This window comes from Chenopodium album, chromosome 26 (genome assembly GCF_948465745.1).
Source record: "Chenopodium album chromosome 26, dcCheAlbu1.1, whole genome shotgun sequence".
Classification (NCBI taxonomy): Eukaryota; Viridiplantae; Streptophyta; class Magnoliopsida; order Caryophyllales; family Amaranthaceae; genus Chenopodium; species Chenopodium album.
Window position 1 is genome coordinate 33,575,327 of NC_137859.1, and position 16,308 is coordinate 33,591,634.

The 16,308-nt window shown below is 33.1% G+C and overlaps 1 protein-coding gene and 1 pseudogene across 1 annotated transcript; one reads left to right on the top strand and one right to left on the bottom strand.

The window, feature by feature from the left end:
- The first annotated feature begins 1,266 nt into the window (after positions 1-1,266).
- On the top strand, positions 1,267-9,521 carry LOC145617414 (cell division protein FtsZ homolog 2-1, chloroplastic-like). The gene is made up of 8 exons (XM_081672117.1): positions 1,267-1,438; positions 1,819-2,581; positions 3,424-3,723; positions 4,934-5,024; positions 6,296-6,420; positions 6,886-6,978; positions 8,882-8,947; positions 9,098-9,521. The coding sequence occupies exons 2-8, from the start codon at positions 1,919-1,921 to the stop codon at positions 9,224-9,226; spliced, it is 1,467 nt and encodes a 488-aa protein (XP_081528243.1). The 5' UTR covers positions 1,267-1,438; positions 1,819-1,918; the 3' UTR covers positions 9,227-9,521.
- A 661-nt stretch (positions 9,522-10,182) lies between these two features.
- On the bottom strand, positions 10,183-12,264 carry LOC145617066 (pentatricopeptide repeat-containing protein At2g27610 pseudogene; annotated as a pseudogene).
- Between the last annotated feature and the right edge of the window lie 4,044 nt (positions 12,265-16,308).

The following is a 16,308-nucleotide window of genomic DNA, read 5'->3' on the forward strand; positions in this document are numbered from 1 at the left end:
AAAATATTTAACAAATGATATTATTTATATAAAGCCACCAATTTACATTTCGCTTTATTTTGTTATAATTTTTATATACAAACAATGACTCGGAGCATCGCCCAGCCCAAAAACTAGTTTTCTTTTATTTGTCTAAATTGTCTCATTTAAAATCTATAGAGATTCTAATATAAATGGAGTCTACGATTATTTTATTTGGAAAATGATAAATATAGCCTAAAGGGCTATGTATAAGAAGCTAAACCCAGGAAATATTGAAAATAAAATAACATTAATTACACTGATTTGTGCGTGATTTTGTCATAAATTCCCAACTTATATTCCATTTTAGGAAGTATATTTAATGCTTATGTATAGTCTTAAGGGCTACATATATCATAACACCAATTTTTTTTTGTATGATTTTTTTAATATTTCAATACATAGTCATTTTTTCTTGATCTTTAGTTTTTAAGTATGCAATTTTATCAATAGAATTTTTGGTAATTCTAAAAGAAGTGAATGGTATTTTGGGTAAAGCAAAAATTATCACACAAATTATTAATATATGCACTTCTCATTCATTGCAAATTTTCCTATTTATAATTCACCAGGTGAAAATTAGAAAACTTTCCAAATTCGTAGTAAATTAGTAATATATTTCTTACATCTAAAGAAAAAAATATTTTATGTGAAATCTTGTTAGACACTCCATACTTTTTAATGATTTTATCCAAAATAGAATATTTTTTTTTCTATTTATAATTTATGTTATAAATATTTTTGAAGACAATTTTTATTAATTATACATGTACTTTATAATATTTAAATGGTCAAAGTACATTATAGACTACATAAAACATAATCAAGAAGTTTTTAAGAACTATGAAAAGGACAATTACATAATTAGCATAGCACGTTTATAATTTAAAAGTCACTAGTGGCAACAAATTCCTTTATTAATAAATCTTGCCAATAGGCTTCAAAAAAAAAAAAAAAAAAAAAAAAATCTTGCCAATAAAACACATTATATAAAGAAAAAAAATTGAAAAATCTCACTCTCATTAAAGAAAATTAAAGTCCTTTTCTCTTTTGCAATCTTGAATTGTACCCCACATAGGTTGCATTAGATTCAATAGCTTTCAACCATTTTTTTGCATTTGTGATAAATGCTTGCTTATGAATTTATGATTATGATTTTTTATTTTAATTTAATTTAATTTTATTTTTATTTTCCTCTCTTTTCATTTTCTTAGTTGTAATTTCTTGGTTAATTCCAAAACCCAAAACACAAAAAAGAACAAAGCAAAGGGTGGGCAACTGGGCACTATGCACTAACAGTGTGTGAGAAAAGAAAGGCTAAAACCTTCAACCAAAAATAGCCTCATTTTTAAACCCCACCTTCCAATTCTTCTGGATTCCTATGCTTTCTCTTTCAATTGCTCTATGATTATCTAAGGTGCATTTTTCTCTCTCTTTTTCCAATTTTTATTTGCTTGTCTATGCCATTTTCTTCTGAAATTTCGCAGTATTATTTGATGGGGTTTTAGGGTTCTTGTTTTATGTTGAATTTGTGCTCAATTTTCAATTTTGCTGAATTATCTGGGGGCTGCATTTTTCATATTTATTAATTTCTGAAGAAATGTGCTTTTAGTTGCATTGCTTTTTATGATATGTATCTTATCTTTTATAGTGTTACTGTTTTAGTCAAGCTCAAGTCTTTGACTGATTGTGATTGCAAAAAATTTGTGGGGTTTATTTGATTGTTTAAGATGATGGGCATTTCGATTTGGGTATGTTGTGACTTTGGTTTGTACCCATTCTATTTTGTTGAAGCAGGTGCCGAATTAGGGACTTAAATTTTGTTGTTTGAAAGTATATGTGTGAGGAATTGGAGTGGAACAGTATTTGGTTAAGTGGGCATTGTTAGGAATTTCATATGGCGAGTTGTGGGTCGAAATCCCTTACGTGTTCCGATGCTGGAAGCTCGAGGGGGGTATTGACTGTACTTGGAAGAAGATTCCCTATAGAGAAACAATTGGGTAGAATTACTTCCGTGAAGTTTTTTGATGAAAGGAATGGTTCATGGGTTAACGGGGACAAAATGGCGGTGTCATGTTTGTCCAAGTTCAAGTGCTCGTCGAATTCACATAGTGTTAGTAGATCTAATAACAATGACCCATTTCTCAATCTTCACCCTGAAGTTTCATTGCTTCGAGGGGGTGATGTGAGCAGCATGACGAACAGTTCAAGGAATGAAGGTCCAAGTGGAAGCGTGACAGATAGCTTAAGAGAGCCTTCCAGGCCTGATAATTTTAATGAAGCTACTATCAAAGTTATTGGTGTAGGTGGTGGTGGTTCGAATGCTGTCAATCGGATGATAGAGAGTGCAATGAAAGGTGTTGAGTTTTGGATTGTCAACACTGATATTCAAGCCATGAGAATGTCTCCTGTTTTCCCAGAGAACCGCTTGCAAATTGGTCAGGAACTCACACGAGGTTTAGGAGCTGGTGGGAACCCAGAAATAGGATCGAATGCAGCCAAAGAAAGCAGAGAAGCTATAGAAGAGGCCCTTCATGGCTCAGACATGGTCTTTGTGACGGTGTGTTTTGTACTCCATTAATCTTTCAGAACTTCATTATTTCAAAGAAAAGTAATTAGTTATTTATAAGTCCTTGGCCTTTTATAATTCCTACAAAAAGTGTAGTCATTCACCAGAAATTAAAATGGTCCATATGATAGGTTATTGTTTATTTATGTTTTTATCATAGAATATAATTTGACATAAATTATATGTCCAGTGCTTAACACTTCTTGTGTTATATTTAATAGGAATGTATAGTATATATAAACTCTAGAAATTTCATTTCAGTCCCCTATTGTTCGAGCCTGAAGATTGTATATTAATGAGAATTGTTTTTTTTTTTTTTTTTTTTTTTTTTTCCCCTAAATTGTGGCACAGAAACTATTCCGTTATTTTAGTGTGCTTTATGAAATCTTTGCATCTTATGACTCATTTCTTCTCTTAAAGAAACTGCATTGTCACAAAATGTGCTATGGGTTGGAAAAACTATGTATATGGCCTTTATTATCCCATTTAATTTTAAGCATATATTACTGTGTACACTTGATTTGCTTCTTTTATAATGAGATAAATCATATCATTTGCCTATGCACAAACACCCTACTCAAAACAGGAAAATGAAATTTACCATCATTTTTACGTTCTTGCTGTAGTTGTCTCCACTTCCTCCTGAATTTCTCTTTGAAAAAGCTCTTTATGTTGCTGGATGTCTGTTTTCCTTTGTCTAAAGGAGCTTCACCATTTTATTGAGAATTGGTTGATGATGATAAATGGGAGTGTAAATGCTCACTAAAGCAAAGTTGGTTGAATATTGGATCTTTCTTTGATTAGCATTTTCATTGGAATATATTTTTTTGCAGGCTGGAATGGGTGGCGGCACTGGGACTGGTGCAGCACCTATAATTGCAGGGATTGCAAAGTCTATGGGTATCTTGACTGTTGGCATTGTGACGACCCCGTTTGCTTTTGAGGGTAGGAGGAGGGCAGTTCAAGCCCAAGAGGGAACTGCAGCTTTGAGAGAAAACGTTGACACTCTCATTGTCATTCCAAATGATAAATTATTGACTGCAGTTTCCCCAAATACACCTGTTACTGAAGCATTTAACCTAGCTGATGATATTCTACGGCAGGGTGTTCGTGGTATCTCAGATATAATCACGGTATGTGTTAAGGCTTCTTATATCTGTACCTTCTATATGGTGGATGAAGAAGTCAACAACATTCAAGCACTGTGCTAACTTTTTTGTATGTGGGTCATCTGCCCTTGTTTATAAAAAAAATTTGAGTTAAACGTAATTAAAGTATAGAACAGACATAAGAGACCTTAGCTTTTAGTTAGGGAATCACTAACTGTGGCTGTTAAGCAATAAAGCACCAAGGTATACTAGCAGGAACAAGTAAGTTAGCTTAGTATTGATCTAAGCTTGTTACACTGCAGCCTACAAGAACTTATTACTTTTGTTTTAGAGATTATATAATGGAACCCTAAGTTCAATGTCGAATTTTCTTTTTTCTATCTGGTTAGCTGTTACATGTGTGGCTTGTAACTTGATGCCATTGTGTCTAATGTGCTGTTAGGTTATATTATTAGCTGTTGCAAACCTATAATCTAGTTGCACTTATTGATGGTATTTTTTAGTTAAACACAGGAATCCTCAATTCAAAATATCAGCTTAAAATGTTTAGAATCTCTCAATATTTCTTAGACAAAAAGAAAATGTTACAATGTTCAGCTTCAAGAGTATCAAGACTATAGTTGCTAAATATATTTAGAAAATTAGAAGCAATTGAACTGCAGCATCCAAGTTGAAATTTAATGTTTGTCAATTCACAACTCAATTGATTACACCCTTCAGAAGCTGCTTCCTTGAGTTCGGGTGTTATGACAAATGTGTTTTCCGTGGAAACATTTTAGTGGGCTCTATTGTGTATTACAAGCATATTTGTATGTCAAGGATGCCATGGTAAAATATTAGTTAACCAGTTTCCCTATAGAACATTAGAACTACATCAAGGAATTATTTTAGCTGGGATATACAGTATTAGTTTTGGATCATTTTTCACTCATTTGAGCTATATAACTCGACAAAATCTTGCTGAATGGCTATTCTTTCAAAAGGTTGCTAAAAGGTCATGTGTCCTTTGTTAAAGGGCTATGCTTTCATGCTATAACATATCATGGTATATGCTGTGAGCCTGTGAAGCTGGGATCATTTGCACAATGTGAGCTATGATGATTTATGGTGAATGTTGTGTGTTTGTTGTGCTTGTTGGCTATTTTTTATTACTTTTAGATTGACCCTCCTAAATTTTTTGACCTGAAGTATATTTTTGTCAAGTTGCTGATCTATAATATTAAATTGGTCACAGATACCTGGTCTTGTGAACGTGGACTTTGCAGATGTGCGGGCTATTATGGCAGATGCTGGCTCTTCCTTGATGGGGATAGGAACTGCTACTGGTAAATTTTTTCCCCTTTTTCTAATGTAGCAAAATGAAAGTAAAATGTGTTGAAGTGGAACACATTTTACAAAGTCTAAAATGTAGCTATGTTCCAGGAATTAATGAAATTTATTATGTACTTATTACAACCTTCATTACTCCAAAGCTTATACAGAAAACGCAAACAAAAACATATCTAACAACTACCTAGCATGCTACAGAGACTCACCTTTGCTTATCTACCATCTCTTTGAGCTTCTTAACTGCCAAGCAGCAAGTAAAATCCATAAATTGATGACCTTCCTTTTATTTTTAAATTTTGGAGATTTTTTTGTCCAGTGTTCTCCACTCATGATGACCTTTATTTTATAAAAGATCACTTGGAACTGTCTTTTAGAATATTTCTGAAGCTCTCTGAGATGACTGATTTCTAAGAATGTAGAAAGTTTAGGTTAATTACTTTTTTGGCTTAGGGAGATGTGATGGAGGGCAGGAGAAAGGTTTCACGTATGAGCTGCTTTTGGCTGAAACCTACCAACCCAATGAGCATTCAATTCTACCCCTCTCTCCCAATTGAAATTCTAACCTTGCAGCATAACCTAAATTTGAAGGAGTGTGGGACCTTATAACTTGAGATGATGTCTTGAAAGTGTGTTTGCCTGTCATGAACTCATGACAATGTTCTTTTCTGAATAAGAATAAGCCTTTTGAAAATGTTTTCTTATTACTATTACTATGCATTTGGCTTGGGGTAAGAAACCATTAGTTTATCTTTTTTTCTTGTTTGCTTGATTTTCTGGGGTTTACTGTTGAAGCCGATAATTAGCAAGGAAGCTATGCCAATTTTAATTTCTTGAAATGATTCTCTTTAGGTGTAACCATGATACTGCCAAACAGAATTTACAATATGCTGATTAGACAAGCATATGAGGGTTGAAGCGGATCCTTAGTTTTCCACTAGTTTTCAATATCTAATGGAAGGAAGTACTTGGGTAGCCAACCCTTTGATTCTATGAAATAGTTTTGCATTTTGAAGCTCCCCTTTATGTGTTGTATGCTTGTATTCATCACGGGATGACAATGCAAAATTCGTGCTGTTATGATGTTGAGCTATGGGGTCATGGCTTTTCTATGTCTTATCTTGAATACCTAGGCCTTAGAGTGTGCATGCTATACTTTGGTTTGTTGCTTTCATGCTTGCTTACTGTCTACCATAAATTTACTATCAATGGAAGCCTGTCTAAGCACTTAGCAGCTACATTTTTCAATGTGTTGTGTATTTGTGTGCAGGTAAGACCCGAGCAAGAGATGCTGCCCTTAATGCCATCCAGTCACCTTTACTAGATATTGGTATAGAAAGAGCCACTGGCATTGTGTGGAATATTACTGGTGGAAGTGATTTAACCTTGTTTGAGGTACCTGCTTTCTGTCAATTAGATTCTACGGTTAATGTAATTTCTTTGTTTGAAGCTTCACTTCCTTATGAAAGGTCTTCCTAATTGATTTTTAAATTGCATGTTTGAGTACTGTCCACCTTTTTTAGGCACATTAGTGGGGACAATAAATCATTTATCACATGACCAGGATTCCTATTTTAAATATGTAGATGTTATTGGAAAAGAAAAAATAGGGTGTTATAACTCTTTTTTTCTTCTTATTTAAGCAATGCAGAACAGATGGTTATATGTCTGTCTCTCTAACAGCGTAGAGAATCATGTGTAGACAGTCTAGTAAGCATTTATGTTTGGGGGAAAAAAATCTGCTGATGGCAGGTGGACGTTTTGTTCTGTAGAAAAAAAAGTTAAGCCCTGATGCTCTTTTTATACAACTCAACCTAATGCCTTTTTGTTGTGATGGATCTTCAAATTGTAACTTGACAGGTGAATGCTGCAGCAGAAGTTATTTATGATCTTGTAGATCCAACAGCCAACCTGATATTTGGAGCGGTGATAGATCCATCACTTAGTGGTCAGGTGAGTAAGCAATGTAAAATGCATTATGTGTACAAATATGTTCTCTCCACAGAATCTTACAAATATATTGTCTTCACAGAATCTTACATTAACTTGTTGCTAGACTTGCTACTATGTCATGCATCAGAGAGAATGTTGTGCTACTAATGACAATACTCTTGACTTCTTAAGCTTTAATATGTATTATTTTTGGGCTTCTAGATATAGTTAGAACTAAGAATTGCGTCTTTGACTCACCAGTCAAATGCTAGCAACCTGTTCTCATAAAGCCTGATCTTCTCTGGTAACCTAAAATCCTCAAAGAGAGTCATTAATTGCCTAATTCCTTTCAAGTGACTCATATTGCTCGACAATCATGATTGACATGATATGATTTAGATATAGTTCTAGCTCTACTCTGTAACAGGAAATCATGCAAAAAAATTTTAAAAGAAATTCTCATAGGTAATCCTGTACTTCTGACTTTTATCAATGTTAGCCATTTTTTATTTTTGGGCTATTAATGGTAATCCCAAACTTCTACACGTTATAAAACGTGACATTAATGATGACTTGTTAAAAGTTCTGTTAATACTACCTTTATTTAACCATGGTTAGCTATCTCATTTGTCTAATACCCTTCATCTTCACACTATCCAATCCCCACCTCCATTACCATTTTTTCTCTCTCCTCCTTCACCCCACTCTCTTGTCTCTCTCTCTTTCGAAAATCTAACTCAGATCGAAAATCTAACACAAACCCAATTAATTTTTCTAGAATCTACGCCTACCCATCTATTTTTTCAATGAGGTTTTAATTAATTAATATTTTGGGATTTTAAGGAAATTATGCGTTTTCTTTTTTTTATTTTTTTTTATTTTTTTTATTTTTTTTGTTTGTTTGGATTTTCGGAATATGCATTTAACCGTTCTCTTCATTCTTTCTTCCTCTCTTTGTTTTTTGGTCTGATAAAGGATATTATCCTCTCCTTTACGCTGCGCTGCACTTTACCTCAGCACATCACTGTCATCATCTTCTTATTATTCTAAAATTCCTGCAACACAACCTTATCATCATCATTAATCATACAACTAGGATTAAAGAATACTCTTTACTCCTTCAAAATATTTGACACCTGATAAAATTTTGGGGCGGAGGTGGTGGCTGCGATGGAGGTGAAGCGGCAGTGAAGGCTTAGTAGTGGAGGTTTGAATGGAAATGGGGAGGGAAGAAAGAAGAATGGATGTGTTGGCTGATTTTGTGGGTTTATTTATTTATTTATCCTTAAATCCCTTCTTTTAGCTGAAAATGTCAACCTTAGTTTTCAATTAAAGTTAGATTTAACAGAATTTCTAACAAAAAATCATCATTGATGCTACGTGTGATAACTTGTAAAAAAAATAGGGCTACCATTGATAATCTTAATAAGTTTTTGCTACCAATGATAAAAGTCAAAAGTAGAAGGCTACCAATAGGAGTTTCCCTTTTTATTTTTTAAAAATGAATGTGCATTAGCATAAACTTATGCAATGATAAATCATCTGCACTAGAGGCTTTAGCTATGCTAGGAAATGGGTAACTCCATATCTGCCACTTTTCTTATTTATCAGAAGTCTGATCCATCTGAGTCTCAATATATATTGCACATATTGCCTTCCTCATTAAGATTGATAAAGTGTCAGCCATTTACCAGACATTTATGTATTCAGTATTCATTATACCCAAATGTGAAAAACTCACATGGACCTTAGACATGAGCTTTAAATTAACCTTGAGCTTGGTCATATTTTTAGAATGTCACCCAGTCCTCCGAGAACGTTTGGCTCTGATATGCAGAAATTTGCCTCAAATACAACCAATTCTACCTTTGTCTTGTCTGGTTATTGATCACCTTTTTTTGAAAAATTCTTCCGTCTATTTCAGGTTGCCATAACTTTAATAGCAACAGGGTTTAAACGTCAAGAAGAAGGTGAAAGCAGGCCCCTCCAGGTATTTTTTTATGCCTCAATCTCTCCTTGCCCAAGAAAAAAGAAAAAAAGCCTAGGAAAAAAGAAGGAAAGAAAAAAGGAACACTGACATTGATACTTAGACTGATCTCAAACTTGAACCTGAATATTTTATTTTACTTTGAGGATGCAGGTAAGTCAGCAAACACAGGGAGATGGTGGCCCTGGAATTAATCGACGGCCATCTTTCAGTGAAGCTAGCTCAGTGGAAATCCCTGAGTTTCTGAGGAAGAAAGGGCGCTCGCGTTATCCTAGAGCATAATACAATTGTTTCCAGCAAGATTCATCTGTGATCCCTGAGAAGCATCGTTATTTAACCTGGATATATAGTTTCCCTCTGTAGGTAGAAGTTTATGCCTTTAATTTGCTGCTCTCTAGCGCGTACATAACAGTCATTTCCTTGTTTGAAATATAGGATTTTGAAATAAAAAAGTAGCTCTTAAGTTATTCTGTATACCTTTAAAAGTTAACTACGCTGTGTTTTCTGTGATGAATACAAAGAATTTTTAAGATTATAATGTATCCATAATTGTTTTGCTGTGCTTTTGTTTGATGTAGATATAAGTGTCTGATTGAATTTTTGTACTTCTGGTTTTACTGTTTATGCCTTTATTATACCCTGTTATAGTTTTTGCTGTGCTTTGTAGCTCAACATGTCGAGAGGCGTCTAATCCTTCAAGTCATAAAAATAAGTAAAATAACTCAATTACCCTCCAATATGTCCACCATGACTTATCAATTGATTAACCCATCAACTTCCAATGTCATACGAGTTGGTTTTGTTTGGCTTATATTTGAGTGATGACTGATGAGTCAATTGGATCAATTTGGGTTACATTTAGGAAATTGTCACTTGTCAGCTAACTTATTATAATCGAATGATCGATAATAGTGATATGGATTTTAGAATAGTTCGATTCATGTCGTGTAACCTTGAAGACAATACGATATAAGTCAGACTGCGAATTGGTCATCAGGCAGAGTGTTAGTGAACTCTAGTAAAACTAGAGATGCTCTTGAAAAGGAAATTTTTAGACGTGTAAAATGCAAGACGCGAATCATTTATTTGATTGGGAAGCAACACAATATGAGCAATATACCCTAACACACCAAGTATTCTAACAGATTGTTTGTTCAGTGACATCATTCGCTGTTCGCCTTCTTTAAGCCACTTTCAGGCTTAACAGCGACAATATAAACCTCCTGGAGCACCACTGACTACCAGAAATCTCCACAGGAACAAGATCCATCAGAAAAATGATGGAACCTGTTACTGTCCCTCACTATTATACGCCTTCCAGTAACTTTCGCTATCAACTTAAATGCAGTATGACAGTCCAGGCATATCCTCAAATTCTTTTTAATGATGATAGGCTTCCAAGACGGCATACTCATTAGTGCAAATGCAACAGCAAGCTTCTCGCTATGATTTTTAAGTATCAACTCCTTTGTGTTGTCATCTATATTGATATCGACGACTTCTATTTGGGGTTCATATCCAAGTTTCTTTATCTCTTTTATGAGACTATCGAGCTTATTGTAGATCTCTCTTTGTTGAGGATGAGACCATTCATGCGCACCAAAAACATGGGTTTTGTTCCCAACATCAATCCAGCTATAGCCAGGCACTTTTCTTATGTTTCCATCTTTTATCATTTTCCTCAAATTTCTTACATCTTCCCATTGTCTTTCTTTTGCATAAACGCTAGAGAGCAGAATGTGTGTGCTGCTATTCTCAGGCTCCAGCCTCATAAGCTTTTCTGCTGCGATTTCAGCTCGTGCTATATCACCCTGAATCCTGCAAGCCCCAAGATAAGAAGACCAACCAAAAGCATTTGGCTCAAAAGGCATTTGACTAATGAAGTCATCGGCTTCTTTGAGCTTTCCTGCTCGGCTAAGTAGATCAATGATACATGAATAATGCTCTGCTGTAGGTGTCACCCCGTAGTCCTTCTCCATGGCACTAAAGTAGTCCAATCCTTCATCAACCAACCCAGAATGGCTGCAACCTGTCAAGAGGATCATAAAGGTAATAGCATTCAGTTTCACACCTCCAAGGACCATTCTTTCAAAAACTTTAGTGGCTTCTATCCCAAACCCATGTTGAGAAAACCCGCCTAATAATGAATTCCATGCAAATTCAGTCGGGTTTGTAATACAGTTGAACAATCGTTCTGAATACTCAACCAATCCACACTTCCCGTACATAAAAACTAGCGTAGATGAGACATATGGGTCTGCTGCAAAATTCATTTTAATTGCTAGAGCATGAAGCATTGATCCTTGCTCAAGCGCAGCTTGGTTAGCACAAGCTTTGACCAAGCTGGAGAACGTGAATTCATTGGGCTTTAAGCCTTGCCTCCTCAACTCCACAAACACCTCAAGCGCTTCCTCTACTTGACCAGCTTCCACATACCCATCAATCAAAGAGGTACATGACACAACATCTACACGCCAAGAGTTATACCTAAACACTTTCAGCGCACTTTCCATGTCACCCACTTTCGAGTACATATCCACTAGTGCATTGCCTATGGTAGTATCCCTCTCAAAGTCCGATTTCACAACCATCGAATGAACCAATCTCCCAAATGTACATGCCTTCATTGCCCCACAAGCACTTAAAGCACAAGAAATTGTATAACTATCAATCACCATTGCCTCAAACAACATTGTCTTAAAACCCAACAAAGCCTCCTTAAAATCACCATTCTTGGCAAACCCATGTATCATCGAGGTCCACGATACTTCATCCTTACAAGGCATCTCCTCAAAGACCTTACACCCATCTCGAATCACACCACATTTGGAATACATATCAGCAAGATTACTACCCACAAAAAGTTCATGGCTAAACCCACATTTTACACTGAGACAATGTATTTGCCTCCCAAAACCGACATCCTTAAGCAACGTCGTAGCCTGCACAACACTCGAAAACGTGAACTCATTCGGACTTTCCCCGGAAATTCTCATCTGGGAAAACGCTTGTAATGCTTGTGTGCATAGAGAGTTCTGTGAAAGAGCACTGATCAACGCAGTCCATGACACCAAGTTTCTCTTGGGCATTTTGTCGAACACTTTCTGTGCATAATCGAGGTGCCCACATTTTGTGTAAAGAATGAGGAGATAATTGTTGACATACTTGCATACTTTATAAACAGAACGAATGATCTGGGCATGAAGGTGTTTTCCTGCATTAAGATTCTTGGATTTTGTGTAAATTTGTATAACATTTGCTAAGGTTTTGGGATCATGAAGTATTGAAGAACTCAGTTTCCACTGCTTTTGATAATTCATAAGAGAATCAGTAAAAAACGGAGGTAAATTCTGTTTGTATTCAGTATAACAAAGCACATGTTAGTTAAAATTTCATGCTGTTAACTGAGCAATTGTCCCAAGATAAAATATTTTATGGTAGTCGTTTGAAATACGTAGTATTTGTTAGAAATTACAATTACAGAAAATTAGAAAACTAATTACAATGAAAATACAAAATAGAATAGGACGAGATTAATATCTGTCCTTAGGATAATATTAGCCCTCACTATGATGCTGATGGGAATTCCTACGCTAATTTACCCTCAGAATTATCCTATTTCTAAGAATGAAAACATAGCATAATTTTCACTCTCCATGGACATGTTTTTGAGAAGAACATTTTAGAATGAATATGAAAAACTGATTATTTTTTACTGCCAATGAAACAATTATATAGAGATAAGTATGGCAGTTATTTTATAAATAACTGCCTCCCTATATTATCCGAAAATTTACAAAAAAAAAATTAATTAATTGGCACATGTTAGTCATAATTAATTAACCGTCGCGCGCGTGCCATGTGCCAGTATATGATTAGTAAATATTCTGATAAATATACTACTAATCATCTACTAACAAGCCCATGATCAAGCCCACACAAAAAGGCTTACAAATCATAATACACATAGTACACACTAGTTAATAAACAAGACCAACCTTTCATATTCTTTCCATGTGGGACAATGCTCCCACAAAAACTTACTTATTGAAGACTACATACAACAATATTACTACCATAATATTTTTAAGACTTTTTGGTTCATAATTGACATATTTTGTCTTTCCTCTAAAAAAAATGACATTTTATTCAAGTAATAAATTACCAGTAATTATTTTATTCAAAGTATAAAATAGTGTTATCAACATTTATTTATCACATTAAAGTTTCGTTTATGTTATTAATATTAATATTAATATTAATATTATTATTATTATTATTATTATTATTATTATTATTATTATTATTTTGTACTAAAAAAAATTGTATTATAATTTTAAAGTTTCTTGTAAAATGATTATTTTATGTTGGATCAAATTGTTTAAAAATTATATTTGCATTATTGTATATATTAGGAGACTGATTATGTCCATTTTAAAATGTGAAAAATGAAGGAAAAAAAAGAAGTGATTCAAAAGACGAGGGCATTCATTAATGTCAAATCTCACTCGCAATCGTAGTTCTACAGAAATAGAATTGTTATTTGATTCAATTTTCATTGTATTTATCGTTTCTGATCTCTTTTGTAGATGTTGTATAACTTCTTATTAATGAATTAATCTTTCCTTCCAAAAAAGATATTAGGAGACTGATTATGTCCATTCTATAATATGAAAATGAACTGATCATATTATTTTATTATTTATCATTAAAATACTAGGGCAATCATATTTCAAACGATCGCCGTAAAAACATCCATCTTAAGATTCATGAACTAAGAAAATTAGACTTTGTTCTCCTCACCTTATTCAATAATTATTACTTTTTAAAATCAAACCATATTAGAAGATTTTAGACCAAGATAGATTGGATTTTCTTAATTCCATTCGCTTATTGTTATAAAGAGTACTCGTATATCTTAATTCCGTACATGTGTGTAAAAATTATAGAAGCCGTAGTACTCGTATATTTGAAAAACAATAAGTCTTGTGTAAGGCGGGTGTACGTTAATTTTATTTTAAGACGGTCAGTTTGAGGGTAACTTTAACTATTTTTATGATAACTTTGACCCTTTAAAGGGTAAAATTCACTTTGTTGTTAGTTTGAATTTTAATTTAATATGTAATTTCTTATAAATCATGAATTAAAAACTATAAAGACTGGTATGATTAATCTAATACATTTTAAGTTTTTTTATAGGATAAAAATTATTATTAGAAAAATAAAAACTTTTGTAGTATAAAGGGTAACTTTAAATACTTTTAAAATAACTTTAACCCGTTTACAATAAATTAACCTGCACCTGGCTTTTTGGAGAATTTTAACATGCTAAAATGAATCTATATCTACTTGATAATGTTGTTTCTTAAATGTTAGTCAAATCAGACAATCACATTAGAAAAATTCAAATTAGACCAAACTAGAACTTAAGAAATACAATCAATAACACCTTAAATAAACTGAAAATTACACATCCTTATTCATTTCGTTTGATTTGAGTGCCCTAAACTTTTCAGTTTCCACGTTTAAAGGCTTGAAGCAAAAACCAAGGGAGGTAGGAAACTAGCAAATTTGGGATAAAAAGTTAGTAGTATGGCTTGATTATCATTCATCAATAGGCAGAGTATTTATACAAAAACCTAAGATTATTAAGAAACAATTACTATCATAATCATAAATCCTAGAGATATATTCACTAAATAATATCTTAACATAAATAATTCTAAATATATTACTCTTAATAATATCAATATGGAAATATATCACCGCAATTGTAACGACAGTAACGACATAAATATATTTTCCAATATTGATTATATCTCATATCTATAACAACATTCCACAATTGTAACGACAGTAACACGAACGTTGCAATTGGGAATTCCAATTCTTATTTTGGTTGATCGAAGTTTATATGTTACTCTGGTGATATCGACTTCATTTTTTTGCAATAATGATGAGAGTGTTTAACTTTTAGAACTCACCAATCAACGATCAAATTGAAACGTCATTCTTTTTGAGACTGTCATACTTCGGTTATTTTTTTTAGCAGCAAAATCGAGCTCACTTTATATATAGTTTTTCAAAGCAAAACCAAGCTTAAATCAAACTTACAACCAAAGGAGCAAAAATCATTCTCAAATCATATCAAAATTCTTGTCTAACGGCATAAAGAGAGACATTTAACCTTTTCCTCACATACGAACATCTTTTATGCTTTTAATAATCCTTATAACAATGTCAATGTTCATATCATCAATCACAACACCAATTTCATAATCAATTAGATCACCAATTTCATGCAAAGAGCTTTGTACTTTAATTACTCTATCGAATTGCATATTGTAGTTCTTTCTTCGTTTATTACAAAGAATAACACAATGCCTACACTATCTTTCAAACACCAACCAGCACAACCCTTCATTTGAATCAATTATGTTGGTTTAAAGTAATCCAAATTAGAAATGTGATTCTACAATAATTACAATATGTGCTATTAAAGGCTCAAAGCACATTGAGGTAGGGGCCACACCACATCTAGAATGAAATGACTCCAAAACCAGTTCTTTATCTGACTTAGTCAAAGTAGAATCTTTAATCACTTTGGTTTGAAAGCTAATCGATTGCATCTTTATTTCATTCTTAATAACCTTCACCACTTTCAAACCCCAAAATTACACCAAATTTATTTTCCTAACATTCAAGGAAATAATTTGCAAATAATATTAAAATTATCTATTACGTGAGATTATTTATAAATTAACAAATTTTGTTAAACTACTATTAGTATAGTTATCGTGGGCGGTACAGAAATCAAGATAAATCGTCTAGCTACTTCTACGTATGGGATTTACTCAACAATCTCTATCTAGTTTCATGGAGTGATTGTAATTTATAAATGAAATTTATTTTATTTATAATATTTATATGTATTTTTTCGGAATTTATTTTAAAAGTATCAAATTATTTTTGGGTGAAAAATTATTTTATTATTACAATAGGATTTTATGTACCTATACCTTATAAAAAACAAAGCCTAATCCATTTTATCTATTTAATTAGCAACATTGATGTAGGGGTCACACCACATCTAAAATGAAATGACTCAAAACCAGTTTTTATCTGACTTAGGCCCTGTTCTCTTCACCTTAAAAAAATAATATTAAGTAAAAATAATTTCAGTTCAGTAAAAATAAGTTCAGTTCAGTAAAAATAATTTCAGTTCAGTAAAAATAAGTTCAGTTCAGTAAAATTCAGTTTTCTTAAAGAAGAATTATAATAGAAAATCAGTAAAAATAATTTTAGTTCAGTAAAATTAAGTTCAGTTCAGTAAAAATAAGTTCAGTTCAGTAAAAATAATTTCA